This window comes from Pimephales promelas, chromosome 3 (genome assembly GCF_988280905.1).
Source record: "Pimephales promelas chromosome 3, fPimPro1.hap1.1, whole genome shotgun sequence".
Taxonomy (NCBI): domain Eukaryota; kingdom Metazoa; phylum Chordata; class Actinopteri; order Cypriniformes; family Leuciscidae; genus Pimephales; species Pimephales promelas.
The window spans coordinates 35,635,717-35,663,082 of NC_142771.1; the positions used below are offsets into that span (position 1 = coordinate 35,635,717).

General features: G+C 39.2%; 2 protein-coding genes across 2 annotated transcripts in view; both read left to right on the plus strand.

The window, feature by feature from the left end:
- Positions 1 to 4,755, plus strand: part of srlb (sarcalumenin b) — a 30,040-nt gene extending 25,285 nt beyond the window's left edge. Inside the window, exons 4-6 of the mRNA XM_039686406.2 lie at positions 2,437 to 2,553; positions 2,628 to 2,861; positions 3,480 to 4,755. Of these exons, the coding sequence (XP_039542340.1) occupies positions 2,437 to 2,553; positions 2,628 to 2,861; positions 3,480 to 4,291 (1,163 nt within the window). The 3' untranslated portion in view covers positions 4,292 to 4,755. The remainder of the gene's footprint in view (positions 1 to 2,436; positions 2,554 to 2,627; positions 2,862 to 3,479) is intronic.
- A 4,908-nt stretch (positions 4,756 to 9,663) lies between these two features.
- The window catches only part of adcy9b (adenylate cyclase 9b), a 71,241-nt gene continuing 53,538 nt past the window's right edge, over positions 9,664 to 27,366 (plus strand). Inside the window, exon 1 of the mRNA XM_039686382.2 lies at positions 9,664 to 12,116. Coding sequence (XP_039542316.2) covers positions 10,310 to 12,116 — 1,807 coding nt within the window. The 5' untranslated portion in view covers positions 9,664 to 10,309. The remainder of the gene's footprint in view (positions 12,117 to 27,366) is intronic.

A 27,366-nucleotide genomic window follows, 5' to 3' on the forward strand; every position in this document is an offset into this window, starting at 1 on the left:
TTCTCTATCCAAAGAACTCTTATTCTGTCTTCACAAAAGAGTCAGAGCTCGTTCATTAGACATTTTCTTCTTATAAAACAGATGAAAGTGATGGGGAAGTTCAGCTCTGAACATGTTTATTGATTTGTATGATTATGATACATGGCTGTTGGATCATAATGACAGTGACTTTTCATTGAGGTTCATTTCCTCTATATTTTGTTAAAGGGATACTCCACCTTTTTTTGTAAATAGGCTCATTTTATCACTCCCCCAGAGTTGAACAGTTGAGTTTTACCGTTTTCGAATCCATTCAGACGATTTTCTGATATTTAGAAGAATATCAGTAACCAGACAGTTTCTGGTCTCATTGACTTCCATAGTATATTTTTTTCCTACTATGGAAGTCAATGAGACCAGAAACTGTCTGGTTACTGATATTCTTCTAAATATCAAAAAATCGTCTGAATATATTCGAAAACGGTAAAACCCAACTGTTTAACTCTGGGGCAGTGGTAAAATGAGCCTATTTCCAAAAAAAAAGTGGAGTATCCCTTTAAGAACTATCAAAGTTGCTGATCACAAAACACATGTTCTGTATCCCATGTAAATGTGTAATATAATATAGTCACAAACAAATGTTCATTTTGTGTATTTTTCATCAAAAATTAAATTGCACTCACATGCAAGTTTAAAATGACTTTAAAATGATATAACTTTTATCAACATTGATAATAAGAAATGTTTTTTGAGCAGAAAAGCAGGATATTAATAATTTCATGTGACACTGAAGACTGGAGTACTAATGATGCTGAAAATGCAGGAATACATTTTAAAATATATTACAATAAAAAAACAGTAATTTAATCAAATAAATGCGGCCTTGGTGAGCATAAGAAACTCTCAAAAATATTAGCAAACCTTATTGACCCTAAACTTTTGAATGGTAGTGTTGAAACTTAATGTGATGCTAATGAAAATGAGCCAGTGAGGGATAGATGTAATCTGTCTTAAATGTTATTGGCCGAAGATGGAGTGAAAAAAAAGTTCATTCATTATAAAGCTTTCTAGATAACTAGTAGGAAGGATTTTGATACAAAAACATTCCCACATAAAGGTTTGGCATGGGTTTAGAGAATGCAAACATGCATCCACACAACAATATTTAAGAATTGTTTTGGGTCCTTAATGATTTTTTTGCACTTAGCAATGTTGCATGGCGCATTCATCAGTCTTAACGCGTAACGTTTAACGCTTGCTGTTTCTTTGACTTTTCCATGAATGTGCACGCAAGTGTGATGGTAGTTTACTTTGAGGTCTAAGGTCAAAGAGAAACATCCCCCCAAAAATGAAACCAAATTACCCAACGACATGCTTTAAAGGGATAGTTCACACTCTAAAAATGCTGGGTTGTTTGAACCCAAAATTTGGGTCAAATATGGACAAATCCAATGTTGGGTTAAAAATTAAAAAAAAAAAATACAGTTGAAAGTTGAATTTTTTATTTTTAAGCCAACATTTGGGTTTGTCCATATTTGACCCAAATTTGGGTTCAAACAACCCAGTATTGCACCAAACGATGTAAACTCTGTCATCATTTACGCATCCTCAAGTTGTTCCAAACCTGAATGAGTTTCTTTCTTCTGCTGAACACAAAAGAAGATATTTTGAAGAATGTGCCCAAACAATGGGCACCATTGACTTCTATAGTATGGAAAAAAAATACTATGGAAGTCAATGGGTTCCATCAACTGTTTGGGTACAAACGTTCTTCAAAAATATATTATTTTGTGAGTAGTAGAAAGAAATTCGGTAACACTTTATTTTACATGTACATAATAAGAGTAAATTATGCATAATTACATGCAACTAACCCTCAACCAAATCCTAATCCTACCCTAACCCTATTAGTAAGTACATGCAATTGCTTAATATTACTCAGTACTTAAATATGTAATTCATACAGGTTTGGAACAATATGACGGTGAGTAAATATTTGGGTGAACTCTCTTTAAGAATCAGAAACGAGTAAAGAAACCCTCACAAAGTAACTTTTCCCTGACGGAGACAAAGTTTTCAATAATAACCAATTAATCGTTGAATATGTAAATTGAATTATATTATTGAATTATATTGAATTATAATTGAATATATTCAATTCTATACACTATAAATGTTCCCAAAGGGGGTTTTCAAAGCGATACTGGTTCCCCAACGAATCTTTCAATAAATTCTAAAGAATCTTGGAAAGATTCCATGGATGTTAAAGGTTCTTCATGGAATCTTCGACGCCAATAAAGAACCTTTATTTTTAAGAGTGTATGCATATTATGATGTCTTTTTGCTTTCATTCGTGATAGAATTTCAAGGTGGTTTGTGGTTTTTGCTCTTGGTCTCAGATTTGTTTTCTTTTTATACTAAACTCCATTGTCCTCCAACTCTCTCTCTCTCACACAGATGGAGAAATCACCTCCAAACCCATGGTGCTGTTCCTTGGACCCTGGAGTGTGGGCAAGTCCTCCATGATCAACTATCTGTTGGGTCTTTTGGACACCCCATACCAGCTGTACACAGGTAAGCTGCTGTTCAAGTTTGATTACAAATTACAAATGTACATCATCAACTCACATCACCTTCTGTTGTTCCAGGTGCTGAACCCACTACCTCAGAGTTTACCGTCATCATGCACGGCGAGAAGATCCGCACCGTGGAGGGCATCGTCATGGCTGCCGACAGCTCTCGCTCCTTCTCCCCGCTGGAGAAGTTTGGCCAGAACTTTTTGGAGAAGCTGGTTGGCATTGAGATGCCCCATAAGCTCCTGGAGAGGGTCACCTTCGTGGACACACCTGGAATCATTGAGAACCGCAAGCAGCAGGAGAGAGGTACGAGTCTTCTCCAGGACCTCCATAGATTCCTGTTATTTCAGGGTTCCTGCAGGTCCTAAACTCAAATGTAAGGTCATAAAAATTTGTACATACATGAAATGGTCAGCCGGTTCTCATCCCAAGGCGTCATATACTGACTCTTTTGACATTTCGTCTACATCCAACGCACATGGCACCCTTTAGCGTCAATATGAGACGCAGAGATATATATGGGCCAGAAGGCGCCTCCTAGTGGTCTAACCCTAAACCTACCCCAGAACTAAACCTACCCATAACCGAACGAAGCTCTGTGCGTGTTATATTGAAGCTATATGGTGCAATGTGCGTCGGATTTAGACGAAATTTCAAAACCGTCACTATATGACACCCTAGGATGAGAACGCGTTCGAAATGGTATAAGAAAAGTCTTAAATAATTAACATGTCTTAAATTTGGGCTTAAATTAAATTAAGGACTTAAAAAAGTCCTCGTTGGATGTATTTTTTGTTAATTATTTGAACAGGTCTTAAAAACCTGTACACATTTAGTTTAAAAACCCCTATGGATACCCAGTATTTAACATTTTAATCTATGAATCGTAATTAACTTTTTTAATATTTCTTCCCTCACTTCAAGGTTACCCATTCAACGATGTGTGCCAGTGGTTTATCGATCGCGCAGACCTCATTTTCGTGGTTTTCGATCCCACCAAGCTGGATGTCGGTCTCGAATTGGAGATGCTCTTCCGGCAGCTGAAAGGTCGGGAGTCCCAGATCCGTATCATCCTCAATAAGGCCGACAGTTTGGTGACCCAAGACCTCATGCGTGTCTACGGCGCTCTCTTCTGGAGTCTGGCGCCCCTCATTAACGTGACCGAACCCCCACGTGTCTACGTCAGCTCTTTCTGGCCCTACGACTACGCCCCGGACACCAGCCGCGAGCTCTTCAAACGCGAGGAAGTATCCTTGCTGGAAGACTTGAACCAGGTGATCGAGAACCGTCTGGAGAACAAAATCGCCTTCATCCGCCAGCATGGCATCCGCGTTCGCATTCACGCTCTCCTGGTGGACCGCTATGTGCAGACCTTCAAGGACAAGATGAGCTTCTTCAGCGACCCCGAGCTGGTCTTCAAAGAGATCGTGGACGATCCTGACAAATTCTACATTTTCAAGTCCATCCTGGCCAAAACCAACGTCAGCAAGTTCGACCTGCCCAACCGAGACGCTTACCGCGACTTCTTCGGGATCAACTCGGTGAGCAGCTTCAAGCAGCTGTCCGCTCAGTGCTCCTACATGGGCGGTTGCCTCTTGGAGAAGATCGAGCGCGCCATCACCAACGAACTGCCCGCCCTGCTCGGCAGCATCAACTCCGGGAAGAACCCAACCCTGTCCTCCTGTGAGGCCACCGGCTGTGGGGAAAAGCCCAAGAACCGCTACCGGCGAAACTGAGAGAAGAAAACCAGGCGGGAGGGAGACCGAGGAGGAGGACGAGAGAAGGAAAGGAGGGACGTGGAGCGAACAAACCGTGGAGGAGCAGTGGAGCTAATCCTGTTCCTGCCATGGGTCCGTTTCGAGTCAATGGAGACGGATCTCACGGGACTTTTTTTGCGTAAAGAGGTTGTGTGTGGGGGCGTTTGAGGGCAGGGGACTCTGGGATTGGGTGGAGGGAGGGTCTTGTGAAGTCTTGAGGCGGAGTTTCTTGTGAATGTGAGGAGAGCGCGCCAAAATAGCTCTCCTCTCTTTCCGCACTACTTTTATAAACTGTCTGCAGTTTTGGAGGGAAAATGTGTACTCATGGAAAAACAAAAAATGTCTGACACACTTAAAAAATGTAAAAAATAGCAAAAATAAAATAACCTGAGACTGAAAGTGGGTATCAGCTGCCTTGAATGTGAACAAAGCAATATTGATGCAACAAGAAAATGTATACTGTTGTGCATTTTTTTCCAGTGTCTTTTGGGTTGATTTGTTCACCTTTATAGGTTAGTGAATGGATGATTATTTATCTCTCCTGAGATATTGATAAGCTACTAGCATTTTTACATTGCATGTTATGAGACAGAGAGGTTTGGTTTCTCTCACATTTCCACTTATCCACTTTGTATACCACAATAAAAACCAATCTATTTCCACAACTAACAGCCAGGTCTTATGGGGTTTTGTATGGGAATATTCATTGATCTCTAGATTATATCTAGACAGACATCAAAAAGCTTCATTTTTATATAAGTTAGTCATCATCAGTGCAAACCATGCAGTTCTGTGGGAGAGACAAAACTGCAATAAAGTGTTATTTTTGGGAGTTTGGTTATCACTCTGATCTCTTAAAAGACCTGTCTATTCCCTCAAGGTCACTTTTTGTTTCCATCTCCAAAAATAGACGCGAGATAAACCCTGGTGTCACTGTCAGAACCGCGTGTAAGGGTTGAAAGATGCTTTGCTGTATCCTTAGCAGATGTTTTCTGAGACAGGTGGGAGATCATGGGGGGTCGTCATAAATGCTGGAAGCTCACAAAATATGCAGAGTTGCAGACGATGTGTAAATTGCTCAATCTCTGAGCATTATGTTATTCTAACAGCAGGTGGTTTGTTTCAGAGGGGGGGGGGGGGGGGGGCGAAATAAGTGGTGTTGACTTGACAAGTCAAAACCTAAAGGTGATGTAACAGGATAGTGATTACATCAAGCGATTTAAGCACTGACGGCACATACAAAAGTCACTTTTATAGCAGGTCTCTCTCAGGAAAATAAGCGTTACCAATTTAAACACGAGCGAAATATACGTGCGGAATATTTTTTTTCTCCCTCACACAAAACTGATTGAAATGACTGTAATTCGCCCGAGAGCAACACTTCCTGAACCGTTTGTGCAACACTTACACATCTTGAAATCTTGCTATACACTCTCAAGAACCTTACACCTATTCAAGTGAAATTAAAGTATTTTTAACACTTTTAATTAGCCGTGAGTCTCATGTTGAAGTTGCAGTAGTTGTCCACTAGAGTGAGCACAGAATGTGAAATTGCTATTGCATTGACGAAAGCACAAAACAACAGAAACTGGCCGCCATGAAAGTGAATAAAACGTGACAAAGAGTTTAAACAGTAGGATCTTTATGAAACAGTAGCAGTTTATGTTCATTTAGACACACTCAACAGCTGAAAATGAATGAGCTGAGAAGAGATTTGACTCTTTGATTGAAACAACCAGTGGAGAATAAATGATTATGGGATAACGTCAACATAAAAAATATAAACTCCATTTATAACATTTAGTATTTTTTCCCACCAAATTTGATAACCTTTTTGGTTGTCAGTGTTTAGCTAGTTAGCATTATTAGCATGGTAGAAAGCTGCAATAATGGATCTCCATTATAGACCTCATTGAGGTATAAAACCAATAGCCTATTCAAATAGCTATTGAGGCATTGTTTTAGGGTGTTGTTATGCGTCCTTTCTATAATAAATGACTGATAAATTAACAGTAATTCAATGTAATGTTAGTTTAATGAAGGTGACTAATGGTACTAATAGAAAACAGCTTATGTCTTTTCCTGTAAACATATAATGGCTATGGGTTTGATTCCCAGAGAATGCATTAACTGATCAAATCTATACTTTGAGTACCACATAATTCTCTTTGAATAAAAGCGTTTACCAAAAGCATAAATAATAAAGTTTTGAAATTGAAAAAGAAGTAATTTTCCACAATCCAGCATCATTGTATCTCAAACAGCAGCACATAAATAGTTAAGGTCATGGGTTTGATTCCAAGGGCTGATATACAGTATTTATATAGGCCTACCTTGAATGCAGTGTACATAAAAGCATCTGCCATATGTAAATTCCTTAGAAAACACTTTTAGCTTCATTTTGATATGAAACACAGGCTTAAAAGCACCACACCAATTTCTGTTGGATAGTATCAAAAGTGCCGTCCTGCATGAATATGCTGTTTCACTCTGAAATATGTCACATTACTGAAGTAATTTGGGTTGCTGATGCCTTTCATGTTTCTAATGAAGTGATTGTAATCAAGATTTCCTCATTGTACGCCTGTATCTATGTTATTCTGTGTTTAACTTGAATTGAAGACGTAACAGCTCATTTTGCTGCACTGCTCGAGAAACAAATGTGCAATCTGGCCGCCGCATTCAATAACAGAATGAAGCCAGTGTCCCGTCGCCAAACATTATTAATCTTAATGAGTTAATAATGGGGTCTGTGCGCCTGTGCTAGGACACAGTTCAGTGATCACATATTTCAAAACAGACTGTGCTATATTCCCCCCAGAGTGAGGGAAGCCCCCACAACATTAGGGCTGCTGTCTCTGAAAGCGTGTGAAGTCACACTCACACTCACACATACCGGTATATACACATTTCAGATTGTAGACTGAAGTTTGCCTTGCACTCAGATGTGATTGGAGAAGAGGTCTGGAAGCTGCAATGCAGCAGCTCGGGGCCGGTCGTGACTCCAGCTCAAAGGGAGGTGTGCAAGTGCACTATAACTGGGGACTGGAACATGTTCAAGGGAATGCTGTTTTTCAAGATTTCAGTCATGGTAATTGAATCTCATAAACAGATTTTTTACTGGGGGAATCTCACAAATAGATGTCTGGGTCATATTTCACCCCAAAAATCTAAATTATATATATATATGAAGACATTCTGTCTGACATTTTTCTTTTAAATGTGCATTTTTATGTTTTCAAGTCACATTTTTGACATTTGATTAGCTTTTCATTGCCATTAAAGTGCATTTCTGAACCTAAACATAGGAGCCTAATAAAAAATAGAAAAAAGAAAAATGTCAAATGGACTTTTTTTTTTGCATCTGAAGTCTTCATATATTGTATTACAGTTATAAGAATAAGATTTTTTTTTGTCTATTGAGGGAAAACATGTCTTTAATTGTCATGAAAATAATGATCCAACATCTTCCACTTTAATCGTGATCCTAAATTATGGTTCTTCATATTTTCTTCTAGGAAAATAACAGTTAATTTGATTTTGGGATGAAATATAACCTGGACATGTTCTTGACAAGTTTGAGTGGATTGGAATCTTAAGAATTTCATGACATTCTTTACTTTTCCAAAGATGTGTTTTTTCTCCCCAGAGTATAATTCACAGAACTAAGAAGGATCAGTGCACTTCTGTTTGAAACCTGCACGACCCGGTTTGCTCTAGGGATACACACAGCTGCAGTTCTACAGGGAATTCCTTTGAAACGGTCTTCTGAAGGTTTTTGACCAACTTAAGCCACACGCTGGCTTTCCAAAACAACATAATCACTTTGATTCAGCCACTGCTGCGCCATGATGTGAGGACAACACAGAAACCGAGTAAAGAGACTCTATTAATTAAAACATGCGGATTAAAGACTTATGGTTTATTTTGGGAATAATTTCATAAACTGGGATCAGCATTTAATTACAAAATTGGTGGATTTGGTGAATATTACAGAAAACATTGTGGAAAATGTTTTATAAACCTAAAATCAATCAATCAATCTATCTATCTATCTATCTATCTATCTATCTATCTATCTATCTATCTATCTATCTATCTATCTATCTATCTATCTATCTATCTATCTATCTATCTATCCATCCATCCATCCATCCATCCATCCATCCATCCATCCATCCATCCATCCATCCATCCATCCATCCATCCATCCATCCATCTATAAATCTATCTGTCTGTCTGTCTGTCTGTCTGTTTGTCTGTCTGTCAAATAAACAATGAAAAGCAAAACAGAGACATATAAGATTAGATATAACGTTTATATCTGTTTATATCAAAGTTTCAACGCTAAATTGGTCAAGATGACACATTGCTCTCAATATGACAGCTGTGACCCCCCTTTCCTGCATTACACATCAAATTGATTGGAACCTCCACCCCCTTTCCTTTTGACAGCTCTCGGTGACGCGCTCGGACGCGAACACTGCGGTTTGAGACCAGCCCACCTCCACATGAATGCGTGCTCGCCTCCCTTCTGTTGTTCTCAGTCCGGAGCGTGCACGCACACGCACGCGTCTATCCCCACCTCTAAATGTATTTCCAGTGTCTGTTGGACTTGTACAGACACCGCGTCGGATTGCGAATACAGATGGAGATCATCCTGATGTCTGATGGCCACCGGCGCACCCGAGCCGCGCGAGAACACACAAGTCAACTATGATACGCGCGAGACACTAGCATGTGTCAGGACTGCCAAGCTGAGCTCTGATGTGGAAAAAAAGAGGAACCGGCTGAGAAAGAGATTTGTTTGGATATCACAGGAAAAGCTGCCCGTGGAAATGAGTCCTGAAGAAAAACCAAAGAGGCACTTTAGCACTGTGAGTCTTTGGAGAGAGAGAAGTGCAGACTTTCTGCCTCTGTAGAATAAATGGAAACTTAACTGAATTCTGACCAACAAGGTGAATTCAATCTTCATTTGAAGCGCTGAAGTTTTACATGCATTGATACAAATGGCATAAGATGATTTCAAGCAGCCTAACCTGAAATATAATCATATTGTTTTGAGACTATGTGAATATACTGGACATTTAGCCATTTATGCACCTTGAATGATAGCCTACGTTTTTGTGGCGTTAATCCATGATTTTTAAACCCGATAATTCGGAATAAAAGCGCCCGCAAGATCTGGAGTGGGAACTCGGGAAAGGTCGGTGCTACAGGCGAGGGAGGGGAAATTAAATGATTTTTAATTTTTTTTTTTTTTTTTTTTTTTTTTGACAGCAGTGACGCCGAGTCTCCAATGAACGAGTATTCCTAATCTAAAGAACAAAAGAGGGGGAAGCTTTATACCGGATTATTTTTCTTGTGAAGTACCAAAATCATGTTTTTTAGTTTAGACTCATTTCCTTCTTGAAGTTTGACTTTTTGAATGTTTGTTTATTTCATCTAGAGTTTTTGGACTTTTTTATGCATGGACTGTGATGGATATGAGAAATACCATAATTTTCTTTAAAGCATGCCTGCTGCACAGTCCTTTAAATGGTACCATACAGTAGACTTTTATTTATTTTTTTAAATAAATGACTCTTTTATAGTGAAAATTGTGCATTTGGCGTCAGAATGGAGTTCCCCAAGGAGTCAAAGCAAACGGTCCTTGACTTGAGCCTTCAGTTTTGTGGTGTTATTATGTAACTTAAGTAACAAGGGGAAGAACAATTTGACTCACTTGTAGTATGTTGAAGGATTCCATGCATCTTGGATAAACCTCTCTAAACACATGTGCGTCAAGAAGGACAGAAAAGAAGAGGAATGCGCTATTGACGTCATGAGGTGAAATAACCGAACTTAAAATACTGGAACTGTCTAAATGCATTAGTAAACCATTTTTGTCATCTAGACGTCAGAGTTGTTTGACTCAAATTACTTGATTCTTTTTCCATAAGACCACTTTGATTTTTTTTGCATTTATCCCATATCGACTCTCATCTGAACAGTATCATGGCTTCTCCTCAACATCTGCTGTATCACAACAGCGAAGTAAGCTGTGAGTCGAGTGGTGATGGTGCTGTGTCTGTGCGTATCAGCAGCACCAAACCGCACAAACAGCAGCGTGGGAGTCTGGGCGCCAGCGCCATGTGTAGTATCATTGGGGGCTCCAAACATTGCAAGTACAGTATCTCCTCCAGCTGTAGCTCTGGCGAATCTACCATCCGGAAGCCGGTTATCAAAGGCCTCAGGTCTCAGAGGAAGATGCCGCAGCTGTTTGAGAGGTCGGCCGGACACTTCTGGAACCCCAAGTTCGACTCGAACATTCTGGAGGAAGCCTGCCGCGAGCGCTGCTTCCCTCAGACGCAAAGACGTTTCCGCTGTGTGCTGTTTTACATGGCGGCCGCCAGCCTCCTCTGGGGGCTGTTCTTCATCGCTAATGCTAACCGATGTGAACAGACTGCCTTCTTGTTGCCCACGGCCTCCTTCCTACTCCTCTGTTCTGTCCTGTTCGTCTTCACGTTCACCCGCTTCTACACCCACTGCTACAATCAAGCCTCGCTGTTGCTCATTGTAGTGACATTTGCCCTCACTCTTGCACCTCAGATCCAAACGTCAGGCTTTAGTGACTTTAATGTGCCTCCTTTGAAGGATGAAGACGATGCAGGCGACTTCAGTGGCGCCGAGGATAAAAACACGACGTTTGAAGCCACCCGAAGTGGAAATCCAGTAGCCCCCTGTTTGTCCCCGGTTGGCACCTTCTCTCTAGGCATGGAGGTGCTTTCGTTGCTCTACAGTTTCCTCCATGTCCGTCTTTACGCTTCATTACTGCTAGGCCTGCTCTACTCAGTGCTTTTTGAGACGCTTGGCTGGATGCACTTGATTCAACCCAGTGGATGGAGGAATTCCACTGAGGAACATTTGGAAACGCTCTACTGGCTGATCCCCGGAAGAGCAATTTTGCATGTCTGCGCCCACATCATTGGTATTCACCTTTTCATTATGTCGGAAGTGCGTTCACGCAGCACGTTCCTCAAGGTCGGCCAAGCCATCATGCATGGGAAAGACTTGGAGGTCGAAAAGGCCCTGAAGGAGCGGATGATTCACTCGGTGATGCCTCGTAGGGTGGCGGATGAGCTTATGAAGCAGGGCGATGACGACAATGACAATTCGGTGAAGCGCTACTCGACGGGAGCGGCTATTGCGGGTGCCTCCAGCCCTAAGAGCACCAAACGCAAGAAGACCTCGATACCTCGGGGTCAGATCATCTTCCGACCTTTCAACATGAAACGAATGGAGCCGGTCAGCATCCTGTTCGCGGACATTGTGGGATTCACCAAGATGAGTGCCAACAAGTCGGCGCATGCCCTGGTGGGACTCCTCAACGACTTATTCGGACGCTTCGATCACCTGTGCGAGCTCACGTGCTGCGAGAAGATCAGCACGCTGGGAGACTGTTACTATTGTGTGGCCGGTTGTCCCGAGCCTCGAGAGGACCATGCCTACTGCTGCGTTGAGATGGGGCTTGGGATGATCCAGGCCATTGAGCAGTTCTGTCAGGAAAAAAAGGAAATGGTCAACATGCGTGTCGGCGTCCACACGGGCACCGTGCTTTGCGGGATCCTCGGCATGAAACGCTTTAAATTTGACGTCTGGTCCAATGATGTCAACTTAGCCAATCTCATGGAGCAGTTGGGTGTCGCCGGGAAGGTTCACCTGTCGGAAGCCACGGACAAGTTCTTGGATGACCGGTACTTGCGAGAAGACGGCCGAGTCACAGAAAGGATCGGACCAAGTGTGGTTGCAGATCAGCTTAAAGGTAAGATATGCATTTCAGATGTTCAAATTATGCCTTACTTAGCACTGTTCTTCATCTTTGTTGCGATTTGCGAAACAGTTCCTTGTAGGAATGAGTGCGACACGTTTGGCTCATCTGACTCTGTGTATTGTCAGTGTCCGTAGGGTCTACTTGTCAAAGCGCTTTGTTGAATCTTTGCCTCTACAGTTTCTGTGACATATTCAGTTATTGGAGCAGGTCTTTTAATCCATAACATGCTGTCTAGCCATTTCTGCGGCCTTTAGGAATAGATTAATTTTGGTTATTTGTACAGTAATATTTTCTTGGAAAAGTCCTGTCATTGATGGTGTTTTCTGTTCAGTGGTCAACAAAGCAAAATTTGCATTTGAAAATGGCAAAAGAACAACATTTTCAGCTGCCTAGTCGTGTCACTGCATTCAGTGTAGTCTTGCAATGCAATTTTGTTCATGTTTTTGCATATTTTGCATAATGCAAATGTATAAATGGCATTTCTCCAAGTATTTTTTTTAACCCTTAAATCATAATTCTGTCACGATTTACTAACCCTCTTGTTGTTTCAAACCTGTATGGCTTCCTTTATTATGCAAAGCACAAGCCTTTGTTTTACCTTTGTTGAGAGAGAGAGAGAGAGAGAGAGAGAGAGAGAGAGAGAGAATGCCATTCAGGTTTGAAACAACATTCTTGGGTGCTGACCCTTTATTGGCTGGAAGAGATTCATGGTGGAGGTTTGTACAATCATTTTGTCTCACAAAAGATCTTATTGATTTACCTTTGTTGGCAATCAACAAAGACAAACTAGAAACCTTTTTTGCAGGGTAATAAGGTTATCATGTGAGGTACATTTGTTTCAGTTGCATATTTGTGTGCTAATCTCTTCTTTCACTTAAAGGCTGGCAACCTCTCTTATATCAATTATTGGATTCTCACAAGTTCCAAAGCATCGACATTTGTTAAATGTGTCAGAAAGCTGGCATTTTTACATAATTACCATATGCAAATGCTTCCTTCTTTGTGTTAATTGTACTTGAGCTCAAGCAAAAGCCAATAATTGGACACAGAGTGATGTATTTTCCTAGCCAAATTGAATATGAATGTCCCAGTGTGTTATTAATCCTTTCAGGTCATAATTATAGTTACTTAATAGATCCTCTTCATATAATGGGGAATGGCAGACCTTATTAAAATGGAAAATGGAATTCACATTTTGACAGTATTGATAACAGGTTTCTAACACCGAGTGGCTAAACCTTAAGATTAGTAAAGTGGCTCTTGTCCTTTACTCCTGCAGATTGGATTAAAGTCTTCTTCACATATTTAGTTTTATTTAGTCATCGTCACTGAATGAGCTTTTAATGCCGGGCTCAGATTACATAATATCAGCCACAATCTGTTTGTGCGACGAGACCTGAGAATTGATTGTTTTATCGCGTGTAGAGTGTAGGGGTGTAACGATACACTTATTGGTATTGAACCGTTCGGTATGAGGCTTTCGGTTCAGTTTCGGTACGCATTTTTGAACCGAACGGTTCGTTGGACCATTTTTCCTGCCGACCAAAATTTCGTTATTTCAAATGTAGGTGCGTCGCGTGTCTCATTTTTCATTCCCCTTAAAAGCCAGTTACTCTCGCGCCATGGTGGATTGGCTATTTACATTACAAGCAGAAAAACTGACCGTTTCTCAAGCGAGGAAGCGGATCTGCTCGTACGCAAGGTTTAAGCGTGCGAACATACGCCACATACGCCTACCATAACGCGCTTCGGTTATGGTAGGTTTAGGTCTGGGGTAGGGTTAGGGTTGGACCACTAGGAGGCGACTTCTGGTCCATATATATCTGCATCACATATGTGACGCTAAAGGGTGCCATGTGCGTTGGATGTATACGCATTGGCAAAAGTGTCAGTATATGACGCCTTGGGATGAGAACGGGTTGTACTAACCCGCTTATTAAGTAACAAAGAAGTATTGCGCCATTGACTTTGTTGGTCAATGGTGCAGTCTATTTCAGTTCCTTCAAAATAGAAATGCGCCAACAATGTGCCTGAACACACTTCGCTTTCAGACCAGCAGCCCATGGGTGCACAGATGAGCGCGAATGAATTTGCTATTTTAGCAGGACGTAAAAATGATAACTGCGTCGGGCTGAAACTAGCAAAAAACACTTGCGTCGTGCCTCATTGCGCCTGGTGGTTGAGTCAAAAATGCATAATCTGACACAATAACAAAAAAAAAGTCTGAAGCCGGCTTAAGGAAACGCACGTCAAAAACCGACCTAGAACTTTTGACATCTTTTTCTGCCGTGCTTGAATCAAAGCGCTGATGGATCCCAAACGGCTGTTTGTTGAGTGGATTATAATCACTTGGTGAAACTGAAAGCACTGTGCCAGAACAAATCTCCGAGCTGTCACCGCATCCTCATGCTGTAGCAGTGCAAGTGTCCAGCAGGGTCAACTGGAAATGACGACGCATCTGTTGCCCTTGACAGTCTTGCTTCATTTTGCTAGTGTTGCTTGCCAGCACTCCCCCTCAATCAGACAGGATTTGAGTCTCTTGAGGAACCAAGCCTCTTTTTTTACTTCCCCATTCCTTCACCCTTCATTTAAAAGGGTAAAATGGCCTCCTTTAGATGGTCCCATGGTGCCTGTTTCTGAATATCTGTCAGTTCCTCTCTCGGTTTCTCTCCTTCATTTTCCATTTCGTGTGCCACTCTGTACTGTAGTCTTTCCAGTGCATGGTTTTGCTTTTAGTTTTTTCTTCTTCTATCAATTTCATGACTCAGAACGGTACAGCAAGGGCAAGTGTAACATTGCATAACAACCTTTCTTTATCAAACACCAGTGAACTCTCTGTTGAATTCTCGGCTTCTCAGTTTAACACACACTGTACCCGCGGCATGAAGATTTAATATATGACTTCCGCTCTTTAATCATCAACAAAATGATTAAAGCGATGCCATTCTTTTCCTCAAATCTCATATTCAGTTGATTGCCCCTCTTCAGGCGTTTACCCTTCTTTTTTTTCTCCCCCTCTCACACATTCACTGGCTGAAAGCTTAATTTTCCCACTCCGGAGAGTATTCAGTCCAGTGCCCAGGATTTATCTTTCCCTCATGGATTTACAGGCCTGTTGAATGAGCTCTCCATCAAGCGAGTCTTCGACTCCAGAGTGGCAAAAATCGTCCAGCTGTTCGCAGTAGCTGCGTAAATCAGGGAAGGAAAGTAGCAAGCTTGTGTGGAAACCTGGCAGAACCGAGCGTGGAGACTGTCCAGGTCTCGAGTAAATCACACCGACCTGGACGCTAATCACAAAACTGCAGTCTCCCTTTAGACGTTGATGTTCTTTTGGATTGAACATGCGAAAGCATTGGCTCTGATGCTCTGCTGACTTTCGGAGCAAGTTCTTTCAATTTACTGGTGAAATCAAGCTGCGGAAACCAACAAAACACAGCACACCTGTGCACTACGTGTTCATGTCTCCGTGAAATCAAGCTGAAACCAAGACAACATCAAATCTGAATCGGGGTTTTGCAGCTTTTAGTCCTTGTGTGTTAACTTAGGAGCCGTCTAACACCAAATTAACATGTTTAAAATAGTAATATTTCATATCTGGACCTTTTTATACTAAAGTCTGGACATTTATATTATTGTATTATTTTTTATGGCACTTTAGTTTAGGGTCCGTTTCTCACCATTAACTAGTTGCTTATTAGCATTCATATTATTAGTAGGATTTTGGCTGTTTATTAGTACTAATAAAGCACATATTAATGCCTAATTATACATGACCTTGTTCTACATCCCTAAATCCACCCAATACCTAAACTAACAACTACATTAACAACAATTAATAACCAGTAATTAGGAGTTTATCGATGAAAAAGTTGTAGCTAATGTTTAGTTAATAGTGATAATTGGATCCTAATCTAAAGTGTGACCTATTATGTTATATTATATTATATTATATTATGTTATATTATATTATATTATATTATATTATATTATATTATATTATATTATATTATATTATACTTTAGTTTAGGGTCCATTTATCACCATTAACTAGTTGCTTATTAGCATTTATATTATTAGTAGGATTTTGGCTGTTTATTAGTACTAATAAAGCACATATTAATGCCTAATTATACATGACCTTGTTCTACATCCCTAAATCCACCCAATACCTAAACTAACAACTACATGAACAACAATTATTAATAAGCAGTAATTAGGAGTTTATCGATGCAAAAGTTGTAGCTAATGTTTAGTTAATAGTGATAATTGAATCCTAATCTAAACTGTGGCCTATTATGTTATGTTTTGTTATTGAAAAAAATGGAAATCTTTTTTTTTTTTCATTTTCTTTTATCACGGTATTACAAATTAATAAAGAAAATCTGCTTATTTACACATTTAACATGTACAGTTTTTCCACTTTTTTGAAAAATGGACCAGATATTTATTTAGTTAGGCTAACATATTAAACTTTTCAATTTCAGAAGATTTTTTTTTTTATAACAATATTACAATTACAATTTAATACATATCACTGCTTTGGATGGCATTTGTATGCGAATGGCCTGCTAAAAGACCAAAATAACTTTATTTTACTAACATGGAAAAACTTGAAATGAAGAGAAAAGTGTTTCATACTTTTCATTCTCATTTTTTTTTACATTTTTTTTATTCCACAAATATCTACTTCCATCCTGTCCCCCCCCCCCCCAAGTCTTTTGCAAATTCAAACTAAAGCCCACTAATGACATCATCCTCAAAAGAAGGGACATCATTTTAGAGGGAAACCAATAGCAGCGAGTATTAGCAATGCATTTTTATGAAATTTGTGATGTGTTTCTGGTTTGTCTCACTATAAAACAAACAAAAGTTTAAATTGATCAAATTCTTTAACCGAGCAAATGCGAACTTCACTTTCTTTTTAATGTTTAAGACTTGGAGAGCTGCATATCAGGAAAAACCCACCTCTAATCGTCAACACGAATACTAGGAAAACCAGTTTGAAGTAAATGGAGAGGGAATGATAAATGTGTACTTATTTATTCGCCTCCAGACAGTGCACTAGTCAAGAAAAACAATATCCTGACCTCACACACTCTCGCCCTGAAATATTGAATTCCTTGCAAGCCACGAATAAGTCACTGTCGTTTCCACAACGCCGTCCGGTACACGTCCAATAAACCACAGTCTGCTTTATAAATAACTATAATCATAACTGTTGCTCTGGATAAACATCACTCGATCATTTGATGGATTTAATTCATGCATTTTTAATTTGAATGACATTTTATGAATTAAACAGCACAACATGAAAGTATTATGCCATCATTTAAGATATTTCCTCTTATATAGAACCTATTTGTCATCAGGGTTTCTTTAAGATTAAGTCACGAACCCTAGTGTTCTCTAAAGAGTGAAGACCCGAGTGAGGAGGAGTCCGATTTCTGAGAGATTAAAGCGTTTAGTAAAATAACCTCTTAGCACAAGTGTTCCTGAGTGCCTCGGTGCCGTGTATCTGTGTCTTTTACATCCCAAACCCTCTGGCACTTCCGACTTCCCACCGCGCGGGTGTGTGTGCTCGCGCCTGTGTGTGTGTGTGTGTGTGTGTGTGTGTGCGCAGGCCCCTGTTGTGCGGAGTGTGCATTTGAGTGGAAATGGAGGCTATTTTTGTCCGTTTCCCTGGAAAGGACCTGGCTGTGCCCTGGTCCTCCCGTGGTTTCAGAGAACGATGCCACCTCCCTTAACGTCGGGCTATGCAAACGATCGTTTTGTCAGGCATTTCAATTCCCGCTGAAGAGAGGATATGGGTCATGTTTTTTTGGCCCACAATTTTTCACGTGCAACTCAATTTTTAGGAGATGCAAGTAGGTTATGATTGTTCTTCTAGTTGCTTGGTTATTTTCAGCAACAAGCTACTTTTCCAATCAATTCTTCCCTCTCTCGCAAGTCTAATTAATTTTAGTGAACTGGTCTATTTATATGGAAGGGTTTTGTCAATAAATGATTTATATATCAAATAAAAAGTTCTGTGACATTCTCAGTGTGGTTGTGAAATTACATTATATGTTTTTAGCCTTAAGCTACAGTTTTACTGCTTGTATTAGTGTCATCTCAACTGAGCTACTTTTCGCATTCTGGAACAATTTTATTAACAAAATTGTATCAGTAGCTTGTTAAAAGACAGTTAAATTAAAGTTAAATGCAGAAAAGTTAAATGCAGCTTCTCTGTGAGTTTTTGGTTGGTTTTATAAGATGCATTTAGTGGTTAAATGTATCTGTTTCTGTGAATCGTTTCGATTGCTATCACAATGTTGTTGTGAAACAGTTAAATGCTGTTTTCCTTCGCTAAGTTTTTAGCAGCCGGCTATATAAATGACGCTTTTCCAAAGTTTCCAATGCCTCATTTTCACTGGCCCCAATTGGTAACGCTTTTCTTGAAGGGGAATGAATATGAAGGAGGTTTTATGCATGTTTATGGCAACTGTCATTAAGTGTCATTCGCTCAATTATGCCATTTGTAATGCAAATATGACATCGTTTGAGATGTGTTTGTTATGAAAAATTGACATAAACCAATACATCATAACCCATCAGTGTCTTTGTAGCCTAATGACAACTTGACATTACTAAGACAACACAACCTGTCATAAACATGACGTAGCAGATTAATTATCAAACTTAAGAAGCCACTAAGCTTTATGGTTTAACATTACAGATCTGTAACGATGAAGCAAGGACGAATCCAAAAGCATTCACTAATAAACAAACAAAAGGGTAATCCAAGGAAAACAAAGAAACTCAGGACAAAACTCAGAAACAAAGCTACAGTTAAACAACGACCGACACCCAACAACTGAAGCACAGAGAATTAAATACACAGACAAACAAGCTAAACAAGGGGAAGAGGGGGCGTGGCTAATTAGAAACACCTGGGGAAACTCATCAACAAGAAAAACTACAAACGGAACAGGAAATAACTAAAGTCCACACAAGACAAGAAAAACACAAGACAGGAATCGTGACAATATCTTAAAGACAGGTCTTTTTCAGTGGAGAGGTACATTTTCTTCATCTTCTGCTCCTATTATTAGTGGAGTTCCACAGGGCTCTATTCTGGGTCCTCTTCTTTTTAACATTTCTATGCGTCCATTGGGGAATATATTATTAGGAAGCACGATGTTTCATTTCATTTTTATGCAGATGATTCACAGCTATACCTGCCGCTGAAAGCTGGTGATTCAATTCAACCTTTGTTTTTGCCTCGGGGACATTAAGAAATGGTTAACGCTCAACTTTTTTTCCAAATCAATGAAGACAAAACGGAAATAATTGTTTTTGGTTCTCCAAAATTGAGGAGTTGTACTATAGGGGAGCTAAGCAATCATTTTCTATGTTGGGAACCTCAGCGTTATCATGGACTCAGAATTGGCCTTAACTAAACAAATTAATTCCGTTGTTAGGAACAGTTTTTATCAATTGCGGATTATTTCAAACTTCAAATCGTTTCTGTCAGCACAAGACTTGGAGAAGGTTATTCATGCTTTTATTACCTCACACTTAGACTATTGTAATTCCTTGTATCTGGGTCTTCCTCAGTCACCACTTGGTACAAAATGCAGCTGCATGGCTGCTGACCGGGACAATGAAATTTGATGATGTCACCCCTATTTTAGTGTCCCTTCATTGGCTCCCGATTCATTTTAGAATTCAGTTTGTTTGTTTTTATCAACTCAGTTGAGCTACTTTTTGTCTAACTCTTTTAAACATTAAAGCTTGACTGTAGCCTAACTAGTGATTTAGTGCTTTTTGATAGTGATACAGCAGTTTCAAAGTAGCTTCCCCAGTAGCACTGGTCAAGTGTTTGCCAATAATATGCCTTGTATGTGTGAATTTGAAAGTTGCAGAGTGTTAATTGCATATCAATCAATCAATACATCGTCTGTGAATTTTCATAAACCGCTCTGTGTGTGTCATACGAGTGAGTGACATGACCTCTTGTGAAATCATAGAGCTCAAAAAACAACGTTGCACCATTTGCGTAGTGCACCCAAATGATTGCTTTTCAATAAAGCACAACAGAGACAAAGATTTTAGCTGTCTATAATTAGTTAAAACAATATTTTCTGCAAAACAAGAGGCTCGGATGTTGACCGGATGCAAGTAAAACATCGCTATGGTACTCTAAATTACTTTTACGCACATTAGTGCGTTTGTTACATCACTCTTAGAAAAGAAGGTATAGAAATTTAAAGAGGTCTTTCAGGCGCTTCATATTAATTTGCTCTGGGTAGTTACAGAAACACGGTTATAGGAACTAGTCACCAGGGCTGCACTTCCCAAAAGCATCATAAGCAATTTAAGCTTACGATGCTTTTGAGAAACGCATCCGAGGCGGGAGACTTAATCCGAGTCAGAAATCACCCCCTTTACCCTCATTCATTATTCCCTACATTACTCCACTAATATAGTCTTGAAGGAGTGAATGCAAACGAGTGAGTGTATTCGCTTCAATGGCTGCAGCTTTAGTGTATTTTGTGCTGATTAATAATCATTTGAAACCTAACAAACTGGCAGCTCCTGTAGTAATGAAGAGATTTATCTTGAACTCTGTCATGGAAACTAGCATGTATAAACCTTAATTAAGCAATTTAACCAGTTAAAAGGGAATTTATACCTGTGTGATTTTACACTGTGGCCACATTGGACCAGAGGTTTGGAAAATGGATTCGGTTGCAAGCGCCATCTTCTGGTCAGAAACGGGAATTCATTCGGTGTGACCGACACAGTGCATTATGGGTATTCTCTAGCTGTTGAGTGTACATCAGATGTACTCTTTGTTATTGTGGTGCATTATGGGATTGAATGAGTGCACTCAACTACACCACTACAAACGGCTGTATATCCTCAAATAGTGCCCTATTTAAAGGTGTAGGGTGCGATTTCACGATTTCCTTAAATTTTCCCCTAGGGCCATTTCCTTCATTCTTTGCACCACTAGTAGGAACTCGGAAGTGACGTAAGCCGGCCGACAGCGAAGTCATTTAAGCGTGGCGTTCGACAACGTCAGCAACTAGACAGATCGCTGTAGCGCCTCAGTTAAAGCTCCTCGTGAACCGATCATCTCTTCCTTCTAGTTAATTTACATCACATAAACATGAATGAACATCGGAATTAATGTCTCGCCACGTCCATTGACTGACCGCTTGAATGTTGTTTCTACCGCGGAAAGACATCAGTACATGTTGTTTTTTCAAGTTCAAGTTCACCAAGGTTAATCTACTAACTCTCCTGACTGGTTTGTCAGACAAAATGGCGGATTCGGCGGATGGCGGATTATGATTGGTCAGATTGCATGTCAATCAAACTCACGGCGAATGGCGAATTGGAGGATGCCGTGATCGGTTGAGAAGTGCCTGGACTTCAGTGTCTGTCCATCTATCGCTGTTTCCATGTTCGTAGTGTAAGAATTTTTAAACTAAAAATTAGACTAATACATTTTTATTGTTTACACGCCTTTTTAACAATGGCGAGTGCCGGTGATTTGGTATAGCGTGCTTTCGGGCTTAGTTGTGTATCAGCGTTGACTTACATCACTGGTAGTTTCTATCGTGCTCAATAGGGGATTATCACGCTTCCGGGTTTCATGGGCGGGATTTGTGCATGTCCACTTCTGACGCAGTTCAACAATGGCCGAAAACGAAGGCTTTATGTCACTTCTCTGTTCCACTCTGTAAATCTAACCAACAACGCCAGCCCTACTTATTAGAGCCCGACCGATAAAGGATTTTGAAGTCCGATACCGATACAAATATTGGTTAGTTTTAAAATCCAATATTCCGATATATCGGCCGATATTTTTTTCAAATTATTATTTCAGAAAAGCGCAACAAATTGTAAAACATATATTTTCAATATAACAGGCCAAGGAGAGATGATACGTCTCATTGCTATAACTGTCACGCTCTATTAAAGAAATACTTCAGCCACATTGTCAAAAGTTAAAAGGACAGTCAGTCAACTACACTGTAACAACATAACGTAACTTTTACTAGCTAATTCTGCTTCACTCTTGGCTTATTTAACAGCAGTGAAACTGGACATGATAGTCACAAATTTTGTCATGCTTATTTGAGTTTAGAGAACTGATGGGGATGTTCTTTTAATTGTTATTCAAGCAATGCATGTCTCGTGACCAACTCATGAGTGTTGCCAACAGGGGTGGTGTAGAGTGCCCTCTGGTGGACAAACTATACAACTCCAACACTCATGACATGGTTCAAGCGTGTTTCGTCTGTTTTTATTTTATTTTTGAAATATTCATTTATCGGCCATTATAACTGCCGATACCGAAAGTTTGGAAAATGCCTAATATCGGCCGATATATCGGTCTGGCTCTACTACTTATGTTTTCATGGATTCCCGATTGAATTGAGTATAAGGAAGAAGTGGATTAAAGGTCCAAACTTTAAAATAAAACAAGGTAGCACATTTGTTTGCAGCCGGCACTTTAGTGAATCAGACTAATTTACCAGGGATGCCGTATAAATAAACTTAGTGTAGTCCGTCATCAGTTCGCCAGCGAGATCGGTGATTCAACGGAAGTGGCAGTGCACAAAGATCACTGAATCCGGAAGTACTACATATCAGTGTGATGATCCCCTATTAGACCCTACTTCTAAGTAAGAGATAATTTAGTCTTCCCAATAGGCATTCCCATAACTGAAATCATTCCCAGTTTCCCAGGGGTTCCTGTCATTTTATGGATTTAGGCTCAATCCCAATTCACCCCTTGGCCCAACACCTTAGCCCTAGCCCTCCGTTTTGCGCGTTCACGCCTAGGGGTAGGGTGTCCCAATTCTTCTTGAGATCGAGGGGTAGGGCTACATAGCCCTCAAAACTGAGATTTTTTCAGAGGCACACTCCAAACGGAGGGCTAAGAGAAAAGTTCATGGAATGCATCGGAAATCACCGGCGAGATGGATCACAAACGGTTAAACATTTCAATTTAGCGCCAGATGATTCCACCACGAACTTTATTTACTCTTATAATAACACTATAGTCGTTTAAATTAAGAAATGGTATAATAAATTACCTTTCCGATCAGAAAAGACATACATTTCAAAGAAGGGATGTTATAATCATCATGTTTATTCAAAGTTAAGAACAGCTGCGCTGATTGTCAGTTGTTGTCATGGAGAAATCCTGTAAAAACTCTGTAACGGCAGAGCCATCGCCGACGACTGATGATGTATTGGGTTCATGAAGGGTTGTTCCATTTCGTAGGGGAATATTTCAACCCCTTGGCCCTTGTAACTCCGTTTTAAGGGCCAAGAGGTACACTCGAAAACAAGGGGTAGGGCCATTGGGATTCAGCCTTAGTTTTAATTAATTTTGTTTATTTTTTACTATGATTAAATTGTATGTCTTAAACAGTGTGTAAACATACTTTATCAATAGAAATAAATGAAGTAACCCATTGAAAATGAAAGTATTATATAACATTTTCCCTTATATAAGAGATTTTTGGCAGAAAGGGATCTTTAAAATCGAGCCAGAAACCCTAGAGTTCTTTATTGAACCCCGATGGTTGCTTGAGTGTTTTATGTGGCTTCTCTTGTTCAATTATATTTTGAGATAGTATTGATTCTAGCCTGTCCAATATCCTAAAATCCACAGTTATTTTTTCACTCTCAATGCGTGTATTGTCTGATTCCTTATTCAAGTGGGTCAGATTGTACAATCAGTTATGTAGACATAAAATAGCTGCCCATTTGTTTCACCCGAACCTCTGCAGATGTTTAAATCAATGGAGATAAAATGAAAACCCTTGATTAATCACCTTCATTCTTCTCAGTTCCTCTGCGAATGACTCATTTTCCATTCATTTCACTTCCATGTCGTTCGTCTGATGGAAGTGCGCATGCGTTACTGCGGAGCGACCTTCGGTTTGACCTTCACAGGGAGGAATGAAGGCAGTCCGGTGGGAGAGTGAAGGAGGCAAATCATGTGTTAATGGGGTGGAAACCAGGGGTGAAGCTCTGTGCTATTTCTCCTCGGGGGATTTTGGAGAAATCTGCATAAATTCACATATATATATATATATCCCAGAACTTCAGTCATTTATTCAGAAAATTCAAACTGCATGCTCTTCAAGAGGAGAGCGTAGGTTGTGAATTGATCAACTTAAATGTGTTTGTTTATATCTCTTTTATCATGAAGTGGAGATTTTGACATAGTTTTAACCTTGATGGGGTGGTAGTGGGTGTAGTGGTTAAGGACTCTTGCCCGGTTACATGAGGGTTGCAGGTTCGATCTTAGCAAAGAGCGAGGCGTGAGTTAGCACTAGCTATGGATCGATATATATCGCTTGGTTATAGCTAATGTTTGGCCATTTTGAGATAATCATTTTTGAGTAACGATATAGCTTGAGTTATAGAAGTCTCTCACCAAGGCTGCATTTATTTAATCATAAATACAGTAATATTGTGAAATATTATTTCAATTTAAAATAACATTTTTCTATTTGAATATATTGTAAAATGTAATTGTTCCTTGCTGAATAAAAGTATTAAAAACACATCTTGAGCTTCAATGGAAGCCAGAACATCTGACGTCTGTACAAAGAGTCACATGATCAACGGCACTCTTTTACTTATGTTTGATTAGTCAGGAAAAAATGACGCAGAATTTGAATGAATCATGGTGTTTATTTGTGTTAATTTTCCTCAAAATCCCATTTATTGCCATTTATTTCCAGGTTTAAAAATAAATATCAGATTTTCAATGTGGTCTCAGACTTCTGGGCCCCATCAGTATTATATTATCCTTATACTGCGTCCTAGATGTTGCAGAGCATTGAAAACCCACAGTGGCCGAGCGCTAGTTATGCCCATTGTGCTCTTGAGTGAAGCACTTAACCCCAGATTGCTCCAGAGGGGACTGTAGTCCTGTGACAACAATAGCCATACAGAGACAGGTCATGCAGCCAGGGTTATTATAGTTACCTGAAACTAAACCATAAAATGAGGTTACTTGAAATAAAATAAAATAAATGGTAAATAAAATGATAATATTATAATAATTCTAATAAAATACGGTACTTACAATTAATTTCAACCTCAAAGCAACTATTTAACTAAAATTAAAATGAAGCTGAAAATAACCAAATAAAATGTTAATCATAAAAAAACGAAGCTGAAAATAAACTAATTCCAAATAATAGTAAAAACTATAATACTATGTAATATGTACTAAATATGTAATATGTATAGTATAAAATAACTTAAACTGAAACAGAAAATAAAAAAAACATTTTAAAAAGACGATGAAATTTAAAAAAAAAAAAACTAATGACAAGAACGTAAAATAAAAAATAAAATGAAATACACCTAAAATTATTTCAGTGCAGTTAGTTGCCAAAGCAACGTTTCTCAATTTCATTTAGTTTAAGTTGACGTACTAATAAAATAGAAATGAATAACAATCATATAGACATTTTTGTAATGACAAAAATGGAAAATTACTGAAATTTGATCCTAAATTAAAATGAAAAAATGAAAAAATCAAAAAATTTAAAATGTTAAAATGTAATAGGCCTATGTACCAAAGCAACTGAAGGATAAATTAATAAAAAGTATATAGAAAAAAAGAACAAAAGAAGAAAAAAAACACACAGCAAAGTTAAAATTAAAACAAAATCTAATTCAAAATATTAATAAAGTAGTATTAATTTAATAAATTAATTACAAAGAATTAGAAAAATTCTAAATTATACTAAAATAACAATATATATTAGATTTTATGTTCCTGTTCACCCCCCCCCATTTTCCCCACTCATTATTCGTTACCATAGTTACAGTTTATGTTCATCACTTGTTTCTTGTTGAGTTGCTCGTTACCTGGTGTATTTCAGCCCTGAGTTTAGTTCAGTCCTTTGTTCAATATTGTCTACGCAGTTAGTTTGCTCCTCTGATTTCTCCTATATATAATATGATTTCAGATTATCTTCTTTTTAAAAAAAATAAATAAAATAAACTACATTTTGGCTGCTAAATCTCCTCTTCCTTGCCCATCCTGCACGTAAGCAGAACAAGGGGGCAAAGTTTGTCCAGTTAGCATAGTTAACTTGGCCTTAACTGCACCATCAAAGCACATTTCCCCAATGACAAAATTATCATCTGGCTTACCCCAGGTACTCCTCATGACTGGTGACACAGAACTAGGGTGTTTTGGTGTCAAGGAGTGAGTCAACAGGGAAGACAAGGTAATTTAAGTTCTTTCAACCGCTGCTATGACAGCTAATGAGACAGCCAAGAGTAAACGCATCCCGCTGTGATGCTGATTCCCAGCATGCCAAAAGCTGCACTTTGATGCCAGATTGTACGGTGTGTCAGAGGGTGACAGGAGGGACTTCTGTTCTGACCTATTGACTCGAAGTATACGTCTCATAAAGCCATTAATAGAATGTGAAAAACTGGAAGTGGCAGTGTTGTTTCTCATTCTGACGTAGCCTCTTTCCTCTCGTCCCTGCGGTGCGGTGTCTGCCGGAGCACTAGCAAAGCCAATGTTCTGCAGCAGGGAAAGAGATGTTATCTGTCACTTAGCGGAAGCTTTTTAACCCTCAGTGTCAGTCTCCCTTGAATGAATGACCTGTGATTGAGTGTCTTGCTCAAGGGTACCATGATTATACGAGAGAGACGCACTTTGGGATTCGCTCTAAAGCTGGGAAGGTTAGGACCGCTTACCTATGAAAAACTCCAAAAACATAGCGATACATAACCTTTGGTTTCCAGCTGAACACTAGTGGCAGTAAAACACGAACAAACTTTATTTTCTTTCCACCACAGAATAAAACATTTTTAGAGATAATTGCAACTTTTTGTCTCACAATTGTGATTTACATCTCGCATTCTCGTATTCTGACTTTAATTCTCTGAATTGCAATATATAAAATCAGAATTACGCAATATTAAGTCTCAATTGTATTATAAAGTCAGAATCATGAGATAAAAAGTCGCAGTTGTGTGTTATAAAGTCAGAATTACGAGATATAAAGTCTCAGTTGTGTTATAAAGTCAGAATTATGAGATATAAAGTCGCAATTGTGTGTTATAAAGTCAGAATTACGAGATATAAAGTCGCAATTGTGTTATAAAGTCAGAATTATGAGTTATAAAGTCTCAATTGTCTGTTATTAAGTCAGAATTATGAGATAAAAAGTCGCAATTGTGTTATAAAGTC